We start from the raw sequence: 24,575 nt of genomic DNA, 5'->3' as shown, positions 1-24,575 counted from the left end.
GACAAAATAGCCGAACAATAAAGCTCTTTAGATGCTTTAGTGTATATTAGCCACTGTGTTTTAAACCCACTTCTGTCGTCTAGTTAGTTACCGGATTTAATTTCATATTTACGGTGTTTTTGTTATTAGTCAGCTAGCGGGCTGGTTAAGTTAGCATTAGCCTAGCTAGCTAACGTATCCGATCATGCGTTCACTAAGCTACTCTCCTCCTGCTAAAGAAGATGAGGTCTGCTGGACGGAGAAAGAAGCTCTCGTCAAAGAGGAGGAGGAAGAGGAGGCTGTTTCAATACAAAACTAAGTAGAGGGTGAGGCTGTTACCGTGAAAGAAGAAGAGAAAGACGTTTCAGTGAAAGAAGAGGAAGACGCGTTCAGAGTGAAAGAGGAGGAGGATGTTACAGTAAAAGAAGAGGAGGAAGAGGAAGAGGAGGATGTTACAGTAAAAGAAGAGGAAGACACGTTCAGAGTGAAGGAGGAGGAGGATGCAGTTTTTGGAGTGAAGAAGGAAGGAGAGATTACTGTCACATTGAAAGATGAAGAGGAGGAGACAGGAGATCTGATTAACACCAGTAAGTACCACCTTCAATTAGTTTTTAACTTTGGATATTCGGAGTTGGCTCGTCAATACCTCTTCAACGGAGGGTCCTGGGATGATGACTGATATGTCTAGAATCAGACGGCGTAGAGACAAGCCCCCAAGCAATGCATTGACTGTGTCAGAGCTATGCGTTGCGTTTGTATGTCTGTTATTTTCTGTGTGTGAAATCAAAGCTTTAATGTATCAGTATCAGTATCTGTTATTTTCTGTGTGAAATCAAAGCTTTAATGTATCAGTATTGTTTTCTCCGTTCCGTTTCCAAAAAGTGACTTAACATATATATTTGAGGAGGGTCTATCTGCTGACCGCAGACTGGGGGGCCACGGCATGTAGTGTTTTTAATGTAGTGATGTTTTACTACACACCGTGACCCCCAATAGAGCCATGTGAGAGTTGGGTTGGCTACACCAAACATTATGGATATACTGACAAGATGTCTCACCGTCCTGACAAGGGGAGTCGTTGTCCACAAAGCTGCACTGTGGGTTGTCTATCTCCCACCTATCCTGTCTTTGGATTAGTGGATACATCTTATTATTGTAATCTATTGTTTATATTCTATGAGGGTTGTTGTCGTCAACCACCTGTATTCAATGGAGAGAGATGCTAAGCTACTAGCATGAATATGCATAGCAATCTGGAGACAACTCCTATAGTGTTTTTATCAAAGTTGTCGGTATGTCACGTGTCCACGTAACAACTTAATCATTACGAAACTTCTGTTAGATCAAGTAAACCTCACGTAGCAAATAAGCCATTCATTTTGTTGTTGACCAAATTCAACACTTTCCACATTGGGTTGATAATTGTTTCCACTTGGATACAACCTACTGTAGCCTACTGGCATGACCTAGAGAGGTACAACCTACTGTAACCTACTGGCATGACCTAGAGAGTTACAACATACTGTAGCCTACTGGCATGACCTAGAGAGACCCAACCTACTGGAGCCTACTGGCATGACCTAGAGAGTTACAACCTACTGGCATGACCTAGAGAGGTACAACCTACTGTAACCTACTGGCATGACCTAGAGAGATACAACCTACTGTAACCTACTGGCATGACCTAGAGAGATACAACCTACTGGCATGACCTAGAGAGTTACAACCTACTGTAACCTACTGGCATGACCTAGAGAGATACAACCTACTGTAGCCTACTGGCATGACCTAGAGAGATACAACCTACTGTAACCTACTGGCATGACCTAGAGAGATACAACCTACTGGAGCCTACTGGCATGACCTAGAGAGTTACAACCTACTGGCATGACCTAGAGAGATACAACCTACTGTAACCTACTGGCATGACCTAGAGAGATACAACCTACTGGAGCCTACTGGCATGACCTAGAGAGTTACAACCTACTGGCATGACCTAGAGAGTTACAACCTACTGTAACCTACTGGCATGACCTTGAGAGATACAACCTACTGTAACCTACTGGCATGACCTAGAGAGTTACAACCTACTGTAGCCTACTGGCATGACCTAGAGAGGTACAACCTACTGTAACCTACTGGCATGACCTAGAGAGTTACAACCTACTGTAACCTACTGGCATGACCTAGAGAGATACAACCTACTGGCATGACCTAGAGAGATACAACCTACTGTAACCTACTGGCATGACCTAGAGAGATACAACCTACTGGAGCCTACTGGCATGACCTAGAGAGTTACAACCTACTGGCATGACCTAGAGAGATACAACCTACTGTAACCTACTGGCATGACCTAGAGAGATACAACCTACTGGAGCCTACTGGCATGACCTAGAGAGTTACAACCTACTGGCATGACCTAGAGAGTTACAACCTACTGTAACCTACTGGCATGACCTTGAGAGATACAACCTACTGTATCTACTGGCATGACCTAGAGAGTTACAACCTACTGTAGCCTACTGGCATGACCTAGAGAGGTACAACCTACTGTAACCTACTGGCATGACCTAGAGAGTTACAACCTACTGTAACCTACTGGCATGACCTAGAGAGATACAACCTACTGGCATGACCTAGAGAGATACAACCTACTGTAACCTACTGGCATGACCTAGAGAGATACAACCTACTGTAGCCTACTGGCATGACCTAGAGAGATACAACCTACTGTAGCCTACTGGCATGACCTACAGAGATACAACCTACTGTAACCTACTGGCATGACCTAGAGAGATACAACCTACTGGCATGACCTAGAGAGTTACAACCTACTGTAACCTACTGGCATGACCTAGAGAGTTACAACCTACTGTAACCTACTGGCATGACCTAGAGAGTTACAACTTACTGTAGCCTACTGGCATGACCTAGAGAGATACAACCTACTGTAGCCTACTGGCATGACCTAGAGAGATACAACCTACTGTAGCCTACTGGCATGACCTAGAGAGATACAACCTACTGTAGCCTACTGGCATGATCTAGAGAGATACAACCTACTGTAACCTACTGGCATGACCTAGAGAAATACAACCTACTGGCATGACCTACAGAGATACAACCTACTGTAGCCTATTGGCATGACCTAGAGAGTTACAACCTACTGTAACCTACTGGCATGACCTAGAGAGATACAACCTACTGGCATGACCTAGAGAGATACAACCTACTGGCATGACCTAGACAGTTACAACCTACTGTAACCTACTGGCATGATCTAGAGAGGTACAACCTACTGTAACCTACTGGCATGATCTAGAGAGTTACAACCTACTGTAACCTACTGGCATGACCTAGAGAGATACAACCTACTGTAGTCTACTGGCATGACCTACAGAGTTACAACCTACTGTAACCTACTGGCATGACCTAGAGAGTTACAACCTACTGTAACCTACTGGCATGACCTAGAGAGGTACAACCTACTGTAACCTACTGGCATGACCTAGAGAGTTACAACCTACTGTAACCTACTGGCATGATCTAGAGAGATACAACCTACTGTAACCTACTGGCATGACCTAGAGAGATACAACCTACTGTAGCCTACTGGCATGACCTAGAGAGATACAACCTACTGTAACCTACTGGCATGACCTAGAGAGATACAACCTACTGTAACCTACTGGCATGACCTAGAGAGGTTCAACCTACTGTAACCTACTGGCATGACCTAGAGAGTTACAACCTACTGTAAACTACTGGCATGACCTAGAGAGATACAACCTACTGTAACCTACTGGCATGACCTAGAGAGGTTCAACCTACTGTAACCTACTGGCATGACCTAGAGAGATACAACCTACTGTAGCCTACTGGCATGACCTAGAGAGTTACAACCTACTGTAACCTACTGGCATGACCTAGAGAGATACAACCTACTGTAGCCTACTGGCATGACCTAGAGAGTTACAACCTACTGTAACCTACTGGCATGACCTAGAGCGTTACAACCTACTGTAACCTACTGGCATGACCTAGAGAGATACAACCTACTGTAACCTACTGGCATGACCTAGAGAGATACAACCTACTGTATTCTTTCTACCAATTGATTGGTTGAAATTTTATGACGTGTATTTGTTCATATAGACACACCCCATGTGTTTAATAAAATCAACTGTATGTGCAGAACTTGAATTGAACTGATGCTTCAAGCATTTGATTAAATAATTAACACAAACAAATTACTTGAGGAAGCCAGAGGTCAATATAACCAGAAGAAAATAACCAATTCCCCACCTGCTGCTGGCCTTCGTTAATTCTGACGTTATGCTCCTGAAGTTTCCGGTAAAATAGGCAAACTTTTTCCATTTCCGTTTGAAGTGCCAATTTATCTTACCATTTCTACCGATCTGCGTGCCAGTTATGAACGAGTTACAACACCTGTTTGGCTCCTCCACTTCCTGGGTCGGTGAAGTGAGGTATTACATTTAAGGATTAAATCATTTAATCTCTATGGGCTAGGTGGGACGCTACGTAACAGCCACTGGCAGCCTGTGGCGCGATTTTCAAAACCTTAAAAATCCTATTACTTCAATTTCTCAAACATATGACTATTTTACAGCTATTTAAAGACAAGACTCTCGTTAATCTAACCACACTGTCCGATTTCAAAAAGGCTTTACAACGAAAGCAAAACATTAGATTATGTCAGCAGAGTACCAAGCCAGAAATAATCAGACACCCATTTTTCAAGCCAGCATATAATGTCACCAAAACCCAGAAGACAGCTAAATGCAGCACTCACCTTTGATGATCGTCATCAGATGACAACCCTAGGACATTATGTTATACAATACATGCATGTTTTGTTCAATCAAGTTCATATTTATATCAAAAACCAGCTTTTTACATTAGCATGTGACGTTCAGAACTAGCATACCCCCCGCAAACTTCCGGGGAATTCGCTAACATTTTACTAAATTACTCACGATAAACGTTCACAAAAAGCATAACAATTATTTTAATAATTATAGATACAGACCTCCTCTATGCACTCGATATGTCCGATTTTAAAATAGCTTTTTGGTGAAAGCACATTTTGCAATATTCTAAGTACATAGCCCAGGCATCACGGGCTCGCTATTTAGACACCCGGCAAGTTTAGCACTCACCATAATCATATTTACTATTATAAAAGTTTGATTACCTTTTGTTGTCTTCGTCAGAATGCACACCCAGGACTGCTACTTCAATAACAAATGTTGGTTTGGTCCAAAATAATCCATCGTTATATCCGAATAGCGGCGTTTTGTTCGTGCGTTCCAGACACTATCCGAAATAGTAAAGAAGTGTCGCGCGCATGGCGCAATTCGTGACAATAAAATTCTAAATATTCCATTACCGTACTTCGAAGCATGTCAACCGCTGTTTAAAATCAATTTTTACGCCATTTTTCTCGTAGAAAAGCGATAATATTCCGACAGGGAATCTCCTTTTCGGCAAACAGAGGAAAAAATCCCAAAGGCGGGGGCGGTCGGGTCACGCGCATAAGCCCAGTGTCCCTTGATCGGCCACTTGAGAAAGGCGATAATGTGTTTCAGCCTGGGGCTGGAATGACGACATTCTGTTTTTTCCCGGGCTCTGAGAGCCTATGGAAGACGTGGGAAGTGTCACGTTAGAGCAGAGATCCTTAGTAAATGATAGAGATGGAAAAGAAGTTCAACAAATGGTCAGACAGGCCACTTCCTGTAAAGGAATCTCTCAGGTTTTGACCTGCCATTTGAGTTCTGTTATACTCACAGACACCATTCAAACAGTTTTAGAAAATTTAGGGTGTTTTCTATCCATATGTAATAAGTATATGCATATTCTAGTTACTGGGTAGGAGTGGTAACCAGATTAAATCGGGTATGTTTTTTATCCAGCCGTGTCAATACTGCCCCCTAGCCCTAACAGGTTAAGGAATATATCCGAGTCTCACGCTCATCACCTGTGGAATGCGGGGCTTCCAGCGAGGTGTGGATTTAATAGTATGTTGTACCTAGTTTCCCTCCTTCAGGGAACAGTAATTATAGTCACAAATCAAATCAAATGTATTTCTTACATCAGCTGATATCACAAAGTGCTGTACAGAAACCCAGCCTAAAACCTCAAACAGCAAGCAATGCAGGTGTAGAAGCACGGTGGCTAGCAAAAACTCCAGAGAAAGGCCAAAACCTAGGAAGAAACCTAGAGAGGAACCAGGCTATGAGGGGTGGCCAGTCCTCTTCTGGCTGTGCCGGGTGGAGATTATAACAGCACATGGCCAAGATGTTCAAATGTTCATAAATGACCAGCATGGTCAAATAATAATAATCATAGTAGTTGTCGAGGGTGCAACAAGTCAGTAACACAAGAGTAAGTGTCAGTTGGCTTTTTCATAGCCGATCTTTGAGAGTATCTCTACCGCTCCTGCTCTCTAGAGTGTTGAAAACAACAGGTCTTTGACAGGTAGCACCTCCGGTGAACAGGTCAGGGTTCCATAGCTGCAGGCAGAATAGTTTGAACTGGAGCAGCAGCACGGCCAGGTGAACTGGGGACAGCAAGGAGTCATCAAGCCAGGTAGTCCTGAGGCATGGTCCTAGGGCTCAGGTCCTCCGAGAATTAGAGAGAGCATATTTAAATTCACACAGGACACCGGAAAAGACAAGAGAAATACTCCAGATGTGACAGACTGACCCTAGCCCCCCAACACATAAACTACTGCAGCATAAATACTGGAGGCTGAGACAGGAGGGGTCAGGAGACACTGTGGCCCCATCTGATGAAACCCCCGGACAGGGCCAAACAGGTAGGATATTACCCCACCCACTTTGCCAAAGCGCAGCCTCCACACCACTAGAGGGATATCTCCAACCACCAACATACCATCCCGGGACAAGGCCGAGTATAGCCCACAAAGATCTCCGCCACGGCACAGCCCAAGGGGGGGCGCCAACCCAGACAGGAAGACAACGTCAGTGACTCAACCCACTCAAGTGACGCACCCCTCCCATGGACGGCATGGAAGAACACCAGTAAGCCAGTGGATTTAATAGTATGTTGTACCTAGTTTCCCTCCTTCAGGGAACAGTAGTTATAGTCATAACGTGTGGATTTAATAGTATGTTGTACCTAGTTTCCCTCCTTCAGGGAACAGTAGTTATAGTCATAACGTTATGCTTGTCATATTATGAACTTTAACTTAAATACTGGATCTTGCTGTCGGACAGTTGTTTTGTATATTCAGATCTCCGAAATGCTCTCTAACTACGTAACATTTAGTGTCTCCTTATGTTACGCTGGGAAAACAGTTTTCATGGGCACAGAAATCCTAAATCATTTCAGTTTACTAAATCCAATGGTTCTAACCGAGAGTCACCTTAACTTTATTGACAACTCCCAAATGGATACTGTCATTAATGCGGTTCTTCAATAATTACACATAATACTTAATACTGTAGCTGTTTAGTTACAGTCACATGTTCAACTATCATCAGCTGATCCAGGAAATCATTTTCTGCATGCCAGTCAAACGTAGTTCTTCATTCATTACACCGGTAAAGACAGTTATGCCGTGCTCCACGTTGGATCCAACATCCCAAACAAATCGATATTTATAATGTGTTATTGTCTACTTGATTTACAGTAGGGTCTCGTTAGTCCGTTTGGAAACGGAGATACTTAGCTCATAATGTGTAGAGAACTGTTCCTTGATGGATAGGCTATTGTACAACACACAGAGCTATTTTCCTTTATTCAGGACATTTAGAATGACAACACATTACAGAGTAGCCTAGTGGGATTATTCACAAAATTATCTGGTGATCAGGTTATGAATTGTCATGACAAAGACATTTTAGTCTCCTTGTTTCACCTAAAATATTAAATGATTTATAGTCCTAGGTCTATGTTGTTGTTAGGTGAAGTTATGGGTCCTACAGTAGGTCTATGTTATTGTTAGGTGAGATTATAGACCATTTTGGCATACACTTAGTGGACAAAACCTCATTGTCAGGCTGATGTCAGGCTGATGGAAAACTAGCCAATGAGCATTTTACTGGTTGAAGTCGTTTTTAAATATAAAGTAGTACATTTGACAATAACACAAATATTATATTAAATCAGGACATTCAAACGAGCCTTACAATTATAATCCAAAGTAGTGTCAAATGATAATAATAATAATCATAATCAACCTGGAAATGGAGGCTATTTTTGCTGTCAGCCTATGAGAACTCCCCTGAGTTTCCCCCACGGTGGTGAATTAGTGAATAGACACAGAGCTTAATGTGAGTTTCCTTGAGTAACACTCCTGATCTAGTGCTGTAATATTCAGAATACATTGTGAAAACTAATCTTTGCTCACCATTTGTTAAATATATTTTTTTTTTCACCCCTTTTTTCTCCCCAATTGGTACATAGTCTTGTCTCATCGCTGCAACTCCCATACGGACTCTGGAGAGGCGAAGGTCGAGAGCCATGCGTCCTCCGAAACACAACCCAACCTAGCCGCGCTGCTTCTTGACACAATGCCCATCCAACCCGGAAGCCAGCAGCACCAATGTGTCGGAGGAAACACCGTACACCTGGCGACCTGGTCAGTGTGCACTGCGCCCGGCCCGACACATGAGTCGCTAGTGCGCGATGAGACAAGGATATCCCTGCCGGCCAAACCCTCCCCTAACCCGGACGACGCTGGGCCAATTGTGCGTCGCCCCATGGGCCTCCCGGTCGCGGCCGGCTGCAACAGAGCTTGGACTCGAACCCAGAATCTCTAATGGCACAGCTTAGGCCACTTGCTCACCATTTTTGCTCCAGGCAGATATACTACATCCATAACTAGCGGTTTCTGCATTAGCAGGGAGGTGTTTCTGCAATCAAATTGTGTGCGCATCGCCCTTGTCGCAATTTTAGCAAACACAGAAAGGTGCCTATATTTGAGAACAAAAGTGGCCTGGCACACTGCTTAGGAGTTCAACACCTTTTACTTATTTCTAGTTACTACTAATGTGAAAACAAGACTAAATATGACTATTGTTGCTCACTTGACTGTCTTAAGACAATTGTCAAGTCATTTTAACATTCATTACAGACGTCAATTGTTGTACACTATCATGGCTACGCTGTTGGCATCACCTTTTTCAGTGGATTTCTGCTGTTGTGAGCCTTTAACTATCTGTCTGACTTGTTCACACAGGAGAGAGACGTGACTATCATGGATCCTCTGGGGAGCCTCAACATCATGATGCTGACGAGTCAGAGAAGAGTCTGTCCAGATTCTATCACCTCAAGAAACACCAGCAGAGACCCACAGGGAAGAAATCTATCTGCTGCTCTGACTGTGGAAAACATTGCAAATCTTCATCAGAACTTAAAATACACCAGCGAACACACACAGGAGAGAAATCTCACCACTGTTTTGATTGTGGGAAGAGTTACTCAAGTTTAAAAGCACTAAAAGTACACCTGAGAATTCACACTGGAGAGAAACCGTACAGCTGTGATCAATGTGGTAAGAGTTTTACTCAGTCAAGCAACCTGTTATCACACCAGAGAACACACACAGGAGAGAAACCTTATAGCTGTGATCAATGTGGGAAGACTTATATTTCATCTTGCCATCTGAGTAGACACCAGCGAGTACACACAGGAGAGAAACCTTATAGCTGTAATCAATGTGGGAAGAGTTTTACTCGGCCAGACAGCCTGATAATACACCAGAGAACACACACAGGAGAGAAATCTTATAGCTGTGATCAATGTGGGAAGACTTATATTTCATCTTGCCATCTGACTAAACACCAGCGAGTACACACAGGAGAGAAACCTTATAGCTGTAACCAATGTGGGAAGAGTTTTGCTGCATCTGGCTCTCTGACTCTACACCAGAAAACACACACAGGAGAGAAATCTTTCCACTGTTCAGATTGTGGAAAAATATTCTCAACTTCACACAATATGAAGAAGCACCAGAAAACACACACAGGAGAGAAACCTTATAGCTGTAATCAATGTGGGAATAGTTTTACTCGGTCAGACGGCCTGATATTACACCAGAGAACACACACAGGAGAGAAACCTTATAGCTGTACTCAATGTGGGAAGAGTTTTTCTACGTCTAGCTATCTCACTATACACCAGAGAACACACACAGGAGAGAAACCATATAGCTGTACTCAATGTGGGAAGAGTTTTTCTACGTCTAGCTATCTCACTAAACACCAGAGAACTCATACAGGAGAGAAACCATATAGCTGTACTCAATGTGGGAAGAGTTTTTCTACGTCTAGCTATCTCACTATACACCAGAGAACACACACAGGAGAGAAACCTTATAGCTGTACTCAATGTGGGAAGAGTTTTTCTACGTCTAGCTATCTCACTATACACCAGAGAACACACACAGGAGAGAAACAATATAGCTGTAGTCAATGTGGGACAAGATTTTCTTGGCTAACCAGCCTAGTATCACATCAGAGAACACACACAGGAGAGAAATCTCCTAGCTGTGATCAATGTGGGAAGAGATACTCTGATAACAGATCTCTGATTAAACATCAGAAGAAACATGAAGGAGTTGTTTCATGATATCAATGAAATAATGTCACAATGTAGAATGTTTAAACATTGTAGTAGGAGTATTTTAATGATGTCACAATGTAGAACCCTAAATATTTGCCCCCTGTTCTATTGATTTTAGTTTCAGGGGGAAAATCCAGGCTCAGAAATGGAAGAGTACTATTTATGTGATTTAACAAAAAGTGACTAACAAAAAAAGAGCTGTGTTACACTTACCATGTTGGTGACGCACTTGAATCAAAATGCAACACTTCAAAATGTAGCTAGCTGTTTTCTACAAATTGTCCTCTAACCAGGGATGTACACATTATTCCCAGATTCCGTGTGCTTTTTGAGCTGTTCGTTTTAACAGGACGTGCAACTTCATCTCCCTCCTGTCACACAAATGATTTTAACATGATATCGATGAGTTATGACAAATAAGTGTTGTGTTCCTTTGTTTAGCGACCCCTACATTTAAATGCATCACTCCAAAATGTAGCTGACTGTCTTCTGCAGGTTGTCCTCTAACCAGTGAGGTAACAGATATCTCCCATTTCCATGTGTTGTGTTTATTGTGGCAGATGTTTGTGTATATAGCACATTTTATGTTTAGGTTTTCAATATATCCCAAACTGTTTCTGCATATTGGTTATTGATTAGGACACGTTAAAACTGTGTTTTGACATTGGGGATATCCCATCTAGCAACATGTCATTGAAAAGACATTGAAAATATGACTATGCAACCAAATATTTCATATTTACATTTCATGATCAGATTTAGTAATCGATTTATTGATGATATTTATTCATGCAACCAACTGACAATTTTTGGTACAATTATATTGACATTGTTGCCCTGCTTTTAAAATATCAGGGTTCATTCTTAGATGTGCCAACCCAAATGTACTAGAACATGACATTGGGGACTGGGCCCCGATCCAACAACATGCCTATCTAGTGAACCCTGAAAAGAGAGAGAAGCTCTGCAGTGAGGTGGAAAGTTACTACGGATATTGCAGGAGTTTCCTCTTGAAATCAGACATGTCTGTGGTGAGGACAACTTGGTTGCTGATTGTCTCAAGGGTGGGCAGTTAAAAAGTTTTGTGTTTAGACAGTGCGTTGCCATGGATCACAATGTATTTTGACTGCACGTTTTTTCCGTATTGGAGATGAGTTTTGTTTGGGCTCGTTCCAAGGGGACGAGAGTTCTAGAAGCTAGTGAGTTTTAGGAAGACGAGAGTTCTAGAAGCTAGTGAGTTTTAGGAAGACGAGAGTTCTAGAAGCTAGTGGTATTTAGGATTCTATAGAAAGAAAAAGGAGAAACAAATAATACTATTGTATATTATTATTTAGAAATACGTGATTTTTTCTTGTTTTTAATTGTTGACATCCAGTAGACACCATGTTTATATTGGTGAAGGTGAATCCTTGTAGTTGATTATCATGAGAAATGGAAGTTGTTTTCTGTTGGTGGTGAGCAAACTTGTCCAACATAAATATAGGATATATTTGTTGTCTTAAGGGGGAAGGTGTTACAGGCTTTGGTTTTTCCATTTATGTTTTGAGGTTGGACTTTAGCTCGTTAGCCCGTCTAGCTCGTTAGCACGTCTAGCTCGTTAGCACATCTAGCTCGTTAGCACGTCTAGCTCGTTAGCACATCTAGCTCGTTAGCACGTCTAGCTCGTTAGCACATCTAGCTCGTTAGCACGTATAGCTCGTTAGCCCGTCTAGCTCGTTAGCACGTCAGCTCGTCTAGCTCGTTAGCACGTAGGACGCACTGATTGGTGTCACCTCGTTAGTCAGTATGTGTTACACCTGTGCTGGCTTGTCCATCTCGTTAGTGGGAAGGTGTTTCACCTGAGCTGGTCCAGGTTCTATTTAAGAGTGTCTGGCCCAGTGCTCCAGTTGTCTTGATACATGTGGAGAGTCAACACCTTTAGTTGCTCCACCTTTTTGGTTTACTTCCTGTCTTTAAGTTTGGTGTGGGTTTTTCTTTTGTTTTCCTCTTCTTGGGCAGATTTAGGTGGTCTCATGGTGGGTGTCTTTTAGGTCCCAGTTGTTGTTACTAGTCAACTTCCAGTGGACACCCCATAGTGTCTTTCAGAGCCCCTCCTAAAAAACAAGTTATATTTTGGGTTGGATATTGCATCATATTGTTGATATTTTAATCAATGGCGTTTCCTTACAATGCTCATTAGTCTTTCAGTTGTTATTATTGTTTTTTATCCTCATATTTGTGTACTAAATATTTCTGATTATTTTCATAGTTTTTTCCTGTGAAGCCATTGTGTTGCATCCATGTCTGAAATGTGCTGTATAAATAAAGCTTGATTTGATTTGAACATATTGCGAAACAAATGAACCCAATGACCGACCAATCAACAGACTCTTGGTCCCTCTTAGTATCCCCCTTGTCCCTTTCCCAATGTCATGAACTAGACCAGGTACTGTTACAGCTGGTCTCTCCTCCTCAATGTCATGAACTAGACCAGGTACTGTGTTACAGCTGCTCTCTCAATGCCATGAACTAGACCAGGTACTGTGTTACAGCTGCTCTCTCCTCCTCAATGTCATGAACTAGACCAGGTACTGTGTTACAGCTGCTCTCTCAATGTCATGAACTAGACCAGGTACTGTGTTACAACTGCTCTCTCCTCCTCAATGACATGAACTAGACCAGGTACTGTGTTACAGCTGCTCTCTCAATGCCATGAACTAGACCAGGTACTGTGTTACAGCTGCTCTCTCCTCCTCAATGTCATGAACTAGACCAGGTACTGTGTTACAGCTGCTCTCTCCTCCAAAGTGAAGGGGTCTGAATACTTAACGAATGCATTGTAAACCGCTGGCAGAGTTTTCTACCATTGGTAGTTTTGTACACAGTCATGTGATACGTGGTATAGAAAAGTCCAATCTTAGGAGAGTACATGGGAGGCACTATATCTGCAGGTGTCTATCTGGTCAAAACCACTGATACAGGAGCCCCTCCACCCTCTGGTGGGATGGATCATGTCTACAGAGAAACCTAGATTCAAATACTTAGATGTGTGTGTATTGGGTCTATGTTGTGAAATTGTTAGATATTACTTGTTAGATATTACTGCACCGTCTGAGATAGAAACACAAGCATTTCACTACACCTGCAATAACATCTGCTAAACACGTGTATGTGACCAATAAAATGTGATTTTGATTTGAAATAAATGTCCTATTTATCAAAGGTGCTTTTGGCTGGTGTCAAAATGACTTCAAAGGATTTGAATTTGTTAAAAGTCCATTTTGATACAGAAACACTAAACCATGATTTAGATTTATTAAGAACAAGTTGATTGACAAAGTCATGAAGAATTGAATAAACCACATTTTGGCTATGATAAAAGATATGCCTCTGGGGTCAAAATGATCCATGTCAGAAGTATGGTTCAATGCAAATATGTAGTGGGTGTAAAGTTTGTTTCAATTTCTCACTCATTAAACACGAATCAATCAACACATGCTTCTCTTTGAACGACTTAACCAATCACCGCACAGTATGATACGGCGGTAAAATGCATCCAATTATAATTCAGTATGTATTCACATATGAATATTACATCCCCCTTCTTTTAAACAAAATACAAATGTTTTACATATTCTAAGCTTTTCTTTTGGATACATGCTCTGTAGTTTGAACTCAAGGTAAGTAACCATTTATATTGCATAATACACCAACTGAATCAACATAGACTCTGAAACAATGATCCAACTTTTCAAACAAGGGATTCTCAGCAACTCAGCTTTCACTGTAGAAATGACATCTTAACATTTCAAACAAATACAATACCAAAGCATGTCAAGTGAACTTTCAATAACAAGTTTACAGTCTGGAACTCTTTTAGGGCAGCGATCCGCCTACACCCTTTGACATTTCACAGGTCGAGGACAGCTCTGGGCTTGACCTCTCTTCCTGACCTTGTGCGATATGATGTTGAGCATGCTTCTGGGTCAGTCAACAGCTCTTGTGGTGTTGCAGGTAAGTGTGGTGTATGTTGTGCTGTGTGTGTGTTTAGTCCATCACGTTCTCTTTCAGGGGAACAGTTCATCTCATCAGTGTGTTGTTCTTTTGTGTTCAGTAAGTGACGACGATTGCGGCGGTACACCGCTCCTTCTGCTGTGCGGACGTGATATGAACGTTCAGTGTCAGCTGGCTGGATGACGACTGCTGGTTTCCAGAGGCCATGCTCCTGGATTCTAACTGACTCTCCGTCGATCAGTGGTGGCAGTGGTCTAGCTGACCTGTCGTAGTATCGCTTTTGTTGTTGTTGTCTCTGTGCATGTTTTTCATGCATTTCCTTGTAGCTGACGACCTCAGGTTGCAGCTGCTGGTTGGTGCTGGGAAGGGTTGAGCGAAGTCTGCGGCTCATCAACAGCTGGGCTGGTGATTTGAAGTTGTCAACTGGAGTGTTGCGGTATTCAAGGAGACTGAGGTAGGGGTCTCTCTTGTCTGCTTTTGCTTTGTCCATGAGTGATTTAGAAATCTGCACAGATTTTTCAGCAAGGCCATTACTTTGAGGGTAATGTGGGCTTGTGGTGACATGTGTAAACTCCCATGCTTTTGTGAAGGATTCAAACTCATTTGATTTGTAACAGGGCCCATTGTCAGATATTAAAGTCTCTACAATGCCATGCCTGGCAAAGGCTGCTTTCAGCTTGTGTATCACAGCTGCAGATGTGGTGCTGTGAAGCTTGTCGAGTTCGAAGTATCTGCTGTAGTAGTCCACTGTTACGATGTAGTCCTCGTTGTTCCAGGTGAACAGATCGGTTGCCACGACCTGCCAGGGTCGGTCTGGGATACAGTGAGGTAACATTGGCTCTTTGGTGTTTGAGGGGCGTCTTTCAAGACAGATGGTGCATCTACCAACAATGTCCTCTATTTGTTTGCACATTCCAGGCCAAAACAAAATGTCCCGTGCTCTCTGTTTGCACTTTTCCATGCCCATGTGTCCAACATGGATCTTTGTCAAAATCTCTTCTCTGAGACTGGTAGGAATAATGATTTTCTCTCCTTTGAAAATGATTCCGTTGATCTGTGATAGTTCATCACGATGGTTCCAGAATTCTGAGACGCTCTGAGGGCATTTTCTCCTCTCCTCAGGCCATCCATCCTGTATGACTTCCCTCAGCTGTGTGAGTTGTGAGTCCTTGTCTGTTTCTGCTTGGATCTCCTACAGTTTTGTGTCACTAACTGGTAAGTTGCTGTACACAGTGTGCACTTGCATGTCCATGCCCTCACTGAGGCTGCTGTCCTTGTAGGTCAGAAACTTCCTGGAGAGTGTGTCTGCGACAGGGATGTCTTTGCCTGGACGGTGAGTGATTGTGAAGTCGTATTTTTGTAGTTGAAGGATCATTCTCTGTAGCCTTGGCGGGGCTGCAGCTAGTGGTTTCCTCATGATTGACTCAAGGGGCTTGTGGTCGGATTCCACAATGACTTGTCGTCCATATACGTACTGATGGAAACGTTTACATCCGAACAGAATGGCATAGAGCTCCTTTTCGATTTGAGCGTAGTTGATTTCACAGTCTGTGAGAGATTTGGAAGCGTAGCCGATGGGCTTTCCTTCTTGCAGTAGCACTGCACCTAGTCCATACTTCGACGCGTCCACTTGGAGTCTGAGCTCTTTGTTGGGGTCGTAGTAGGCAAGGATTGGTCCTGGTTCTCTCGTGATCAAGTCTTTCAAATTCTGGAAAGCAATGTCGTGTTGCTTGTCCCAGAGAAACTCACTGGACTGCTTTAGCAGTTGACGAAGGGGTGCATTAGCATTGGAGAGGCTGGGTGCGAACTTGGCTAAGAAGTTGACCATGCCAAGCACTGTTTCCAGCTCTGCACGGTTCTTTGGTGGCTCCATTTCTTTTATGGCTGAGATCTTCTGTGGATCTGGCTTGATTCCATTCGCTGTGAGAAGATGTCCGAAGTAGCTGACCTCTGTAGCGCTGACTGTGCTCTTCTCTGGGTTGAGCCGGACTCCTCTCTCGCGGGACCTTTGCAGCATCGCGCGGAGGTTTCGGTCGTGCTCCTCTTTGGTTCGACCATAAACAAGGATGTCGTCCACAATTGCCACAACTCCGTCGAGGCCTTCATATACTTCGTCAATCTTTCGCTGAAACTCGTCTTGGGCTGAGATAATCCCAAAAGGCAGGCGACGGAACCTGTAGCGTCCAAACGGTGTGTTGAATGTTGTGAGCTTAGATGACTCTTCTGTGAGCTTGATAGCCCAGTAGCCTGATCTAGCGTCCATGACACTGAAGTAGTGTGCTCCCGCTAGCTTGTGCGTGATACCATCTAGCGTCGGTAAAGGGTAATGGGGCCGTTTGATAGCCTTGTTCAAGTCTCTTGGGTCGAGGCATACTCGGAGCTTGCCTGTGCGTGGTTTCTCCACCACCACTAACGCGTTTACCCAGTCAGTCGGTTCTGTAACCTTGGTGACTATGTCAGATTGCTCCATGCTCTCCAACTCTTTCTTCAGACGGGCACGGAGAGCAAGGGGGATCTTTCTCGGTGGGTAGACCACAGGGGTTGCGTCTGGGTCAAGGTGAATGGTACATTCTCCTGGGAATAATCCTATTCCTGTAAAGACATCAGCAAACTCCTCCAGTACATTTTCTGTCTCTACTGGTGCTGTTACTGATAAAACTAGCTTGATGAGGTCCATGTCTAAACATGCTTTAAGACCTAGCACTGCAGGTGCTCTAGTGTCAACAACGTAAAAGTCCAACATCATGTCACTTTCCTTGTATTTGCATTTGAAAGTGCATGTGCCTTTTACTGGGAGCTGTTCACCACCATAACCGGTCAGTCTGCGCATGGTGGGCTGTAGCTCGCACTCAGATGTCAAGCTGCGGTATTTATTCAGAGGAATAATGTTTACTTGTGCACCAGTGTCTAGTTTGAACTTTAGCTTTGTGCCTTGTGTTCCTATCTCAATGTCAGCAAAGGCTTGCTCTGTCTCTGATATGTGACTTTTCTGTGTCACTGAATCAATAAACAGTTCATCATCATTTGACTCTTTGATTGACATTTCATCTTCACTCACTGTGTGTACTGTTTTTCCACGGTAAGCTCTGCACACTTTTGCAAAGTGATTCCATTTACCACATTTAGTACACTGTTTGCCTTTAGCTGGGCAATTTCCTTGTTCGCCATGCACTTTGTATCCACAATATCCACATGTTTTGAGTCTGTGTCGCTCTGTTTTGGAGTCATGTCTCTCTCCGTTCTGAAACGCTCTCTCCGGGCACCGGAGGTGTGCTTTGATGTCTGCCTGACTGCGTGCACTGCTTGTTCACGTGATGCGCTCGTGCTGCGGCGCGAAATGCTTTTCATCTGAGCCTGTGCGATGAGATCTGGCTATGTCGATAGCTTTGTCCAGCGTTAGCTCAGACCCAACATTCAAAAGTTTCTCTCTCACTCGCGGTGAGTGTATTCCAAATACAATACGGTCCCTGACCATCTCATCCTTGTTTGCATAATCACAGTCTTTCACAAGCAGACGCAGCTCAGTCACAAACTGTTCAAAAGACTCGCTAGCTCCCTGTACTTTCTCATGGAATTTGTACCTAGCGAAAATTGTATTAGTCTTCGGCACAACATATGCTTCAAAACGATCGTAGTATGTTTTCAGTACCTTTGATTCAGCCTCGGTAAGTGTCCATGTGTTGTAAATATCTAGAGAGGTTAATATAATCTTAAACTTTTATGAAATAAATGAAAAATAAACGTTTGGTTCCTCAACTGCGTTGCCCTCCAGTCAGCAGATGGCGATGTGCGTCTTTTAGGTTCAGGCGATGCTGCCAGTGTGACGTATAATCTAGTGGACGGGACGCTCCTTCAACAACAACAGCTAGTCAGACACCTCGGTAGCTTTCTAGCAAACATAGCTACAACATTCACGCTCTTTACACTGTTTTGATGTATATTAGTCGCTGTGTATTAAACACACTTCTGTCGTATGTACTTGTTGGTCCATTTAATTATACATTTACGTTGTTTGTCAGCTAGCTGGTTTGCTAAGTTAGCTTAGAACTAAGCTAGTCGCTAATGCCAGCTAGCTAACATCCCCGACCATGAGTTCACGAAGCTACTCTCCTCCTACAGTAAAACAAGAAGTAGAGGATGAGGCTGTTACCGTGAAAGAAGAAGAGAAAGACGTTTCAGTGAAAGAAGAGGAAGACGCGTTCAGAGTGAAAGAGGAGGAGGATGTTACAGTAAAAGAAGAAGAGGAGGATGCAGTTTATGGAGTGAAAGAGGAGGAGGGGGAGATGACTGTTACATTGGAGGAAGAAGAGGATGTTGGAGATCTGTTTAACACCAGTAAGAACCGTCTCTGCAGTCGTTGAACCAATATGCAGTAAAGGGGTTCTACACTTTAATGTTGTTCTGTAGGAATGGCTGAAGCTACACTGTAACGTGTAGAACATCAAGAGTGGACCATCAACAAAACGTTAACAATTGATCAAATGCATCCAATGACAATGCCTGAAATACTGTAGTCCTCAATATCTCCTATTAGATTAGCCCAAGATGTTCTCTTAAAGGGGCAATCAGCAGTTGTTACATCCATTTAGGGACTTATACATTAATGATATGTACCCATCTGTTTCTTGAAGAATTCACTTATAAATGCCTCATGAGCTTAGTTCAACTGTCGTACCCCATCAGAACCCAAAATATAAGCTTTTTTTTACTCCAATGTTTGTCAGTAAATATAACAAACATTGTATATCCTCAAAACATGGTTAAAACTAGAATGTTGATATTATGGATGGTTGCATTTCTCCAGCTCCATCCCTCAACTTTTTACTGAAACAGGCAGGGAGGACGCTTTGTTATTGTTTCTACTGCTGATTGCTTCCCCGTTACTCCTCAAGGTCCAAGGACTGTATGTTATTTTCAGAGGTAGACTGGCTCTGGCAGCTAAAATAGTAAAATATTCCATCTAAATGTGAATCGATTCTCAATTGCGATACGTTTCTAGAAACATAAATTGCTGTACTTTCATATCAATTCAGAATAATTTCACACAATACTTAAATATCACATCAAAATTATTTGAAATAATACTTTCATATCACATCAAAGTTATTTAAAATACTTTCACATCAAAATAATTTCACACAATACTTTCATATCACATCAAAATAGGTAACCAGTCGCGATGCCCCAAACATTGAATGCAAATCATTTTATAACATTTTTGACATGTGTTTTTCTGGATTTTTTTTGTTATTCTGTCTCTCACTGTTCAAATAAACCTACTATTAAAATTATAGACTGATCATTTCTTTGTCAGTGGGCAAATGTACAAAATCAGCAGGGGATCAAATACTTTTTTCCCTCACTGTAACTCCCAATCACGACCAGTTGTGACACAGCCTGGACTCGAACCAGGGTGTCTGTAGTGATGCCTCAAGCACTGAGATACAGTGTTTTAGACCGCTGCACCACTCAGAGGCCCCAACATCATGTTCTAGTGCTGTCCCCAACATCATGTTCTAGTGCTGTCCCCACCTAAAATACATCTTGGTCAACCAAGAGTCATCTGATCTTTCTACCAATCGATTGGTTGAAATGTTATGTATATTTTTCCATATATAGACACAACCCATGTGTTTTAATAAAATCAACTATATGTACTGAACTGGTCTGATGCTTTAAGCACACTGTTTGACCAAATAATTAAGACACACAAATGACTCGAGGGATGACTCGAACCTTTTCCATTTCGAGTGGCAATTTATCTGACCATTTCTACTGATCTGGTGCCAGTTAGGATTTTCATATGCACATTTTCATGAAAGATTTTAAAATCATTGTCTGTGATTAATCTACATTCTATCTAAATCTAAAAGAAAATTATACAAATCTAAAAGGAATTTTTATTGCCAACTATGTAAAAATAACCTACATAAAGCCAACAAATAAAAACATTGCAGCCTGCAGGTAATAAATATCCTATAAATCACTTTGGCTGCACATGGCCTGTCTACAACGAACTTAAAACATATCAACTATCAACTGGGTCCTCCTAAACTTGTGATAGCAAGCTTGCAACATTGTATAAAATATTCTGGGCCCTCAGAGTTTCCCGGCCAGTGAGTTTGGGACAGACACAGCTGTAGGCTATTTGTTCAAAGGATAAGAAGTAATCAGGTATTTTATGACATTTCCACTGGATCAGAGCATTACATTTGTCCCTTTAATGCTGAGTGGTTATCGAAAAGGGTGAGAGCTGGAAATATATTTTTGAAATACTTTGAGGAACTATTCTCATTTGCAATTGATTTTGATTAGACTTTGTTTACTTGCTTTTTGATGTGAAGAAAAAAATTACTGTTATTGTTTGTTAAACACTTAGTGTACAAACCCTCATTGTCAGGCTGATGGAAAAGCTAGCCAAGGAGCATTTTACTGGTTGAAGTGTTTTTTAAGTATAAAGCAGTTGATTTGCGACAATAACACAAACATATTAAGCAGGAGATTCAAGCGAGCCTTACAATTATAATCCAAAAGTAATGTGAAATGCACTCATAAGCAACCTGCAAATGGAGGCTATTTTTGCAGTCAGCCTATGAGAACTCCCCTGAGTTTTCCCCCACGGTGGTGAATTAGTAAATAGACACAGAGCTTAATGTGAGTTTCCTTGAGTAGCACTCCTGATCTTGTGCTAAAATCTTTGCTCACCATTTTTGCTCCATGCAGATATACTACATCCATAACTAGTGGTTTCCTCATTACCAGATATACTACATCCATAACTAGTGGTTTCCTCATTACCAGATATACTACATCCATAACTAGTGGTTTCCTCATTACCAGATATACTACATCCATAACTAGCCGTTTCCTCATTAGCAGGGATGAGTTTCTGCAACCAAATTGTGTGCTTTGCCCTCGTGCCGCAATTTTAGCAAACACAGAATGGGGCCTATATTGGAGACCAAAGTCGTCTGGCACATTGCTTAGGGTTTCAACAACTTTAATAATTTCTTTCTAGCCTACAATCATCGGTTTTACTACTAATGTGAAAACAAGACTAAAGATGACTATTCTTGCTCATTTTAAGACAATTGTTAAATCATTTTAACATTCATTACAGATGTCAGTTGTTGTACATCATGGCTACACTGTTGGCATCACCTTATACAGTGGATTACTGCTGTTGTGGGCCTTTAATCATCTGTCTAACTTTGTTGTTCACACAGGAGAGAGACGGGACTATCGTGGATCCTCTGGGGAGCCTCAACAACCTCATGATGCTGACGAGGCAGAGAAGAGTCTCTCCATATCAGAACTCCTCAAGAAACACCAGCAGAGACCCACAGGGAAGAAAACTCACTGCTGCTCTGACTGTGGGAAGAGATTCACCTCCTCATCAGGCATTAAAATTCATCAGAGAATCCACACAGGAGAGAAACCTTATAGCTGTACTCAATGTGGGAAGAGTTTTGTTTCATCTACTGGTCTGACAGTACACCAGAGAATCCACACAGGAGAGAAACCTTATAGCTGTACTCAATGTGGGAAGCGTTTTGTTTCATCTACTGGTCTGACAGTACACCAGAGAACACACACAGGAGAGAAGTCTTTTAGCTGTGATCAATGTGGGAAGAGTGTTACTACGTATAGAAATCTTACTCTACACCAGAGAATCCACACAGGAGAGAAACCGTATAGCTGTGATCAATGTGGGAATTGTTTTGCTAGATCTAGCAGTCTGATTCGACACCAGAGAATACACACAGGAGAGAAAGTTTATAGCTGTAATCAATGTGGGAAGAGTTTTGTTTCATCTGGCGATCTGACAGTACACCAGAGAATACACACAGGACCGAAATCTTATAGCTGTACTCAATGTGGGAAGAGTTTTAGTCATTCAACCAGCCTGATATCACACCAGAGAATACACACAGGAGAGAAATCTTTTAGCTGTACTCAATGTGGGAAGAGTTTTACTCAGCTAAGAAACCTGATATCACACCAGAGAACACACACAGGAGAGAAAGCGTATAGCTGTGATCAATGTGGGAATATTTTTGCTAGATCTAGCAGTCTGATTCGACACCAGAGAATACACACAGGAGAGAAACTTTATAGCTGTACTCAATGTGGGAAGAGTTTAAGTCATTCAAGCAGCCTGATATCACACCGGAGAACACACACAGGAGAGAAACCGTATAGTTGTACTCAATGTGGGAAGAGTTTTAGTCATTCAACCAGCCTGATATCACACCAGAGAACATACACAGGAGAGAAACCGTATAGCTGTACTCAATGTGGGAAGAGTTTTAGTCATTCAACCAGCCTGATATCACACCAGAGAACACACACAGGAGAGAAACCATATAGCTGTACTCAATGTGGGAAGAGTTTTAGTCATTCAACCAGCCTGATAGCACACCAGAGAACACACACATGAGAGAACTCATAGCTGTAATCAATGTTGGAAGAGTTTTGTTTCATCTACTGGTCTGACAGTACACCAGAGAACACACACAGAAGAGAAAACGTATAGCTCTAATCGATGTGGGAAGAGTTTTACTAAGTCAAACAGCCTGGTACAACACAGAGAACACACACAGGAGAGAAATCTCAAAGCAGATCTCAGATCAAATATCAGAAAATACATACATGAAGGAGTTGTTTCATGATATCAATGAATTAATGGCACAATGTAGAATGTTAACATTGTTGTAGGAGATTTTAATAATTTCACAATGTAGAAGCATAAATGTTTGCCCCTTTATCTATTGATTTCAACAGGATTTGGATATTAGCCTCAGAGGAAAATCCAGGCTCTGAATTGAACGTTTTTTTGTGTGTGTTTAGTTGTGTTACACTTACCACGTTGGTGACCCACTTGAATCAAAATGCAACACTTCAAAATGTAGCTAGCTGTTTTCTACAAATTCTCCTCTAACCAGGGATGTACACATGTTACGGATACAGGTATCCTGTGTGTGTATCCAGTATGTGTGTTTCTTTTCTTTCCTTCTCCCCTCACAGGTGACAATCATCACTCCCCAATCAGTCATCAATCAGTCCCCAATCAGAAGACACCTGCTCCCCTTTCCTCACCCAATCACAGCCCCTTTCCCTTGGTTTAAAAACCCCAGTCTCTAGCTCATTATCACTCTGTGTTCAATCTCTCTCTGTGAGATCAATCTTTGTGTCATTCTTTCAATCGCTCTTTGTATGCTCTCTCTCTCCCATCTCTTTTGTTTTTCTTTCACCCCACATGTCCGGTACCTGTGAGTATTGTTTTGTTTGACTTGTTTGTTTGGTGGGAAAAGGGGGTAAGAAGACCAGTCGCCCAACATTACCCGTAGGAAAACAGTGTCTAAATACACTAGTTAGAACTGGGCGGACCACCCACTGTATTTTTGGATAGTTAGTTAGCTGTTGTTGAAATAGGCTAGTCTAGCTTAGGGGTGGTTTTGGATTATTGTTTCTTTGCTTGGGTCCCGCTCAGCCCCTTTTCTCACACCCCCCCCCCCCCCCCCCCCTTACCATGTGTTTAAACAATAAACCTTTAGTGTTTGACGGTAGATTTCAGTTGTCTATGGTTTTTGTTCTCACTGTTACTTTTCACTATTATAATTTGCATGATTTATTTACATTTACATCATTTAGCAGATGCTCTTATCCAGAGCGACTTACAGTAGTGAATGCATACATTTCATACATTATTTTTATTTATTTTCTCCCCCCGTGCTGACCCCCCCGTGGGAATCGAACCCACAACCCTGGTGTTGCAAACACCATGCTCTACCAACTGAGCCACAGGGTCTCAGTTCCATCTCCCCTAGACTGCAGGGCCAAAGGGATTCGTAACAACACATTATTCCTAGATTCCGTGTGGTTTTTGAGCTGTTAGTTTTAACAGGACGTGCAACCTCATCTCCCTTCTGTCACACAAATGATTTCAACATGATATCGATCGAGTTATGACAAATAAGTGTTGTGTT

At 42.3% G+C, this 24,575-nt stretch overlaps 1 protein-coding gene across 1 annotated transcript; it reads left to right on the top strand.

Moving 5' to 3' along the window:
• The first annotated feature begins 184 nt into the window (after positions 1 to 184).
• LOC145877351 (uncharacterized) lies at positions 185 to 10,870 on the top strand. Its single transcript, XM_082972667.1, has 3 exons — positions 185 to 188; positions 303 to 566; positions 9,209 to 10,870. Exons 1-3 carry the CDS (start codon positions 185 to 187, stop codon positions 10,597 to 10,599), a joined length of 1,659 nt encoding a protein of 552 aa, XP_082828793.1. The 3' UTR covers positions 10,600 to 10,870.
• Positions 10,871 to 24,575: the final 13,705 nt, after the last annotated feature.

Source organism: Salmo salar, unplaced genomic scaffold (genome assembly GCF_965601325.2).
Source record: "Salmo salar unplaced genomic scaffold, fSalSal1 ptg000960l, whole genome shotgun sequence".
Classification (NCBI taxonomy): Eukaryota; Metazoa; Chordata; class Actinopteri; order Salmoniformes; family Salmonidae; genus Salmo; species Salmo salar.
The sequence above is the reverse complement of the archived record's forward strand: the minus strand, read 5'-3'. Positions and strand labels throughout refer to the sequence as shown.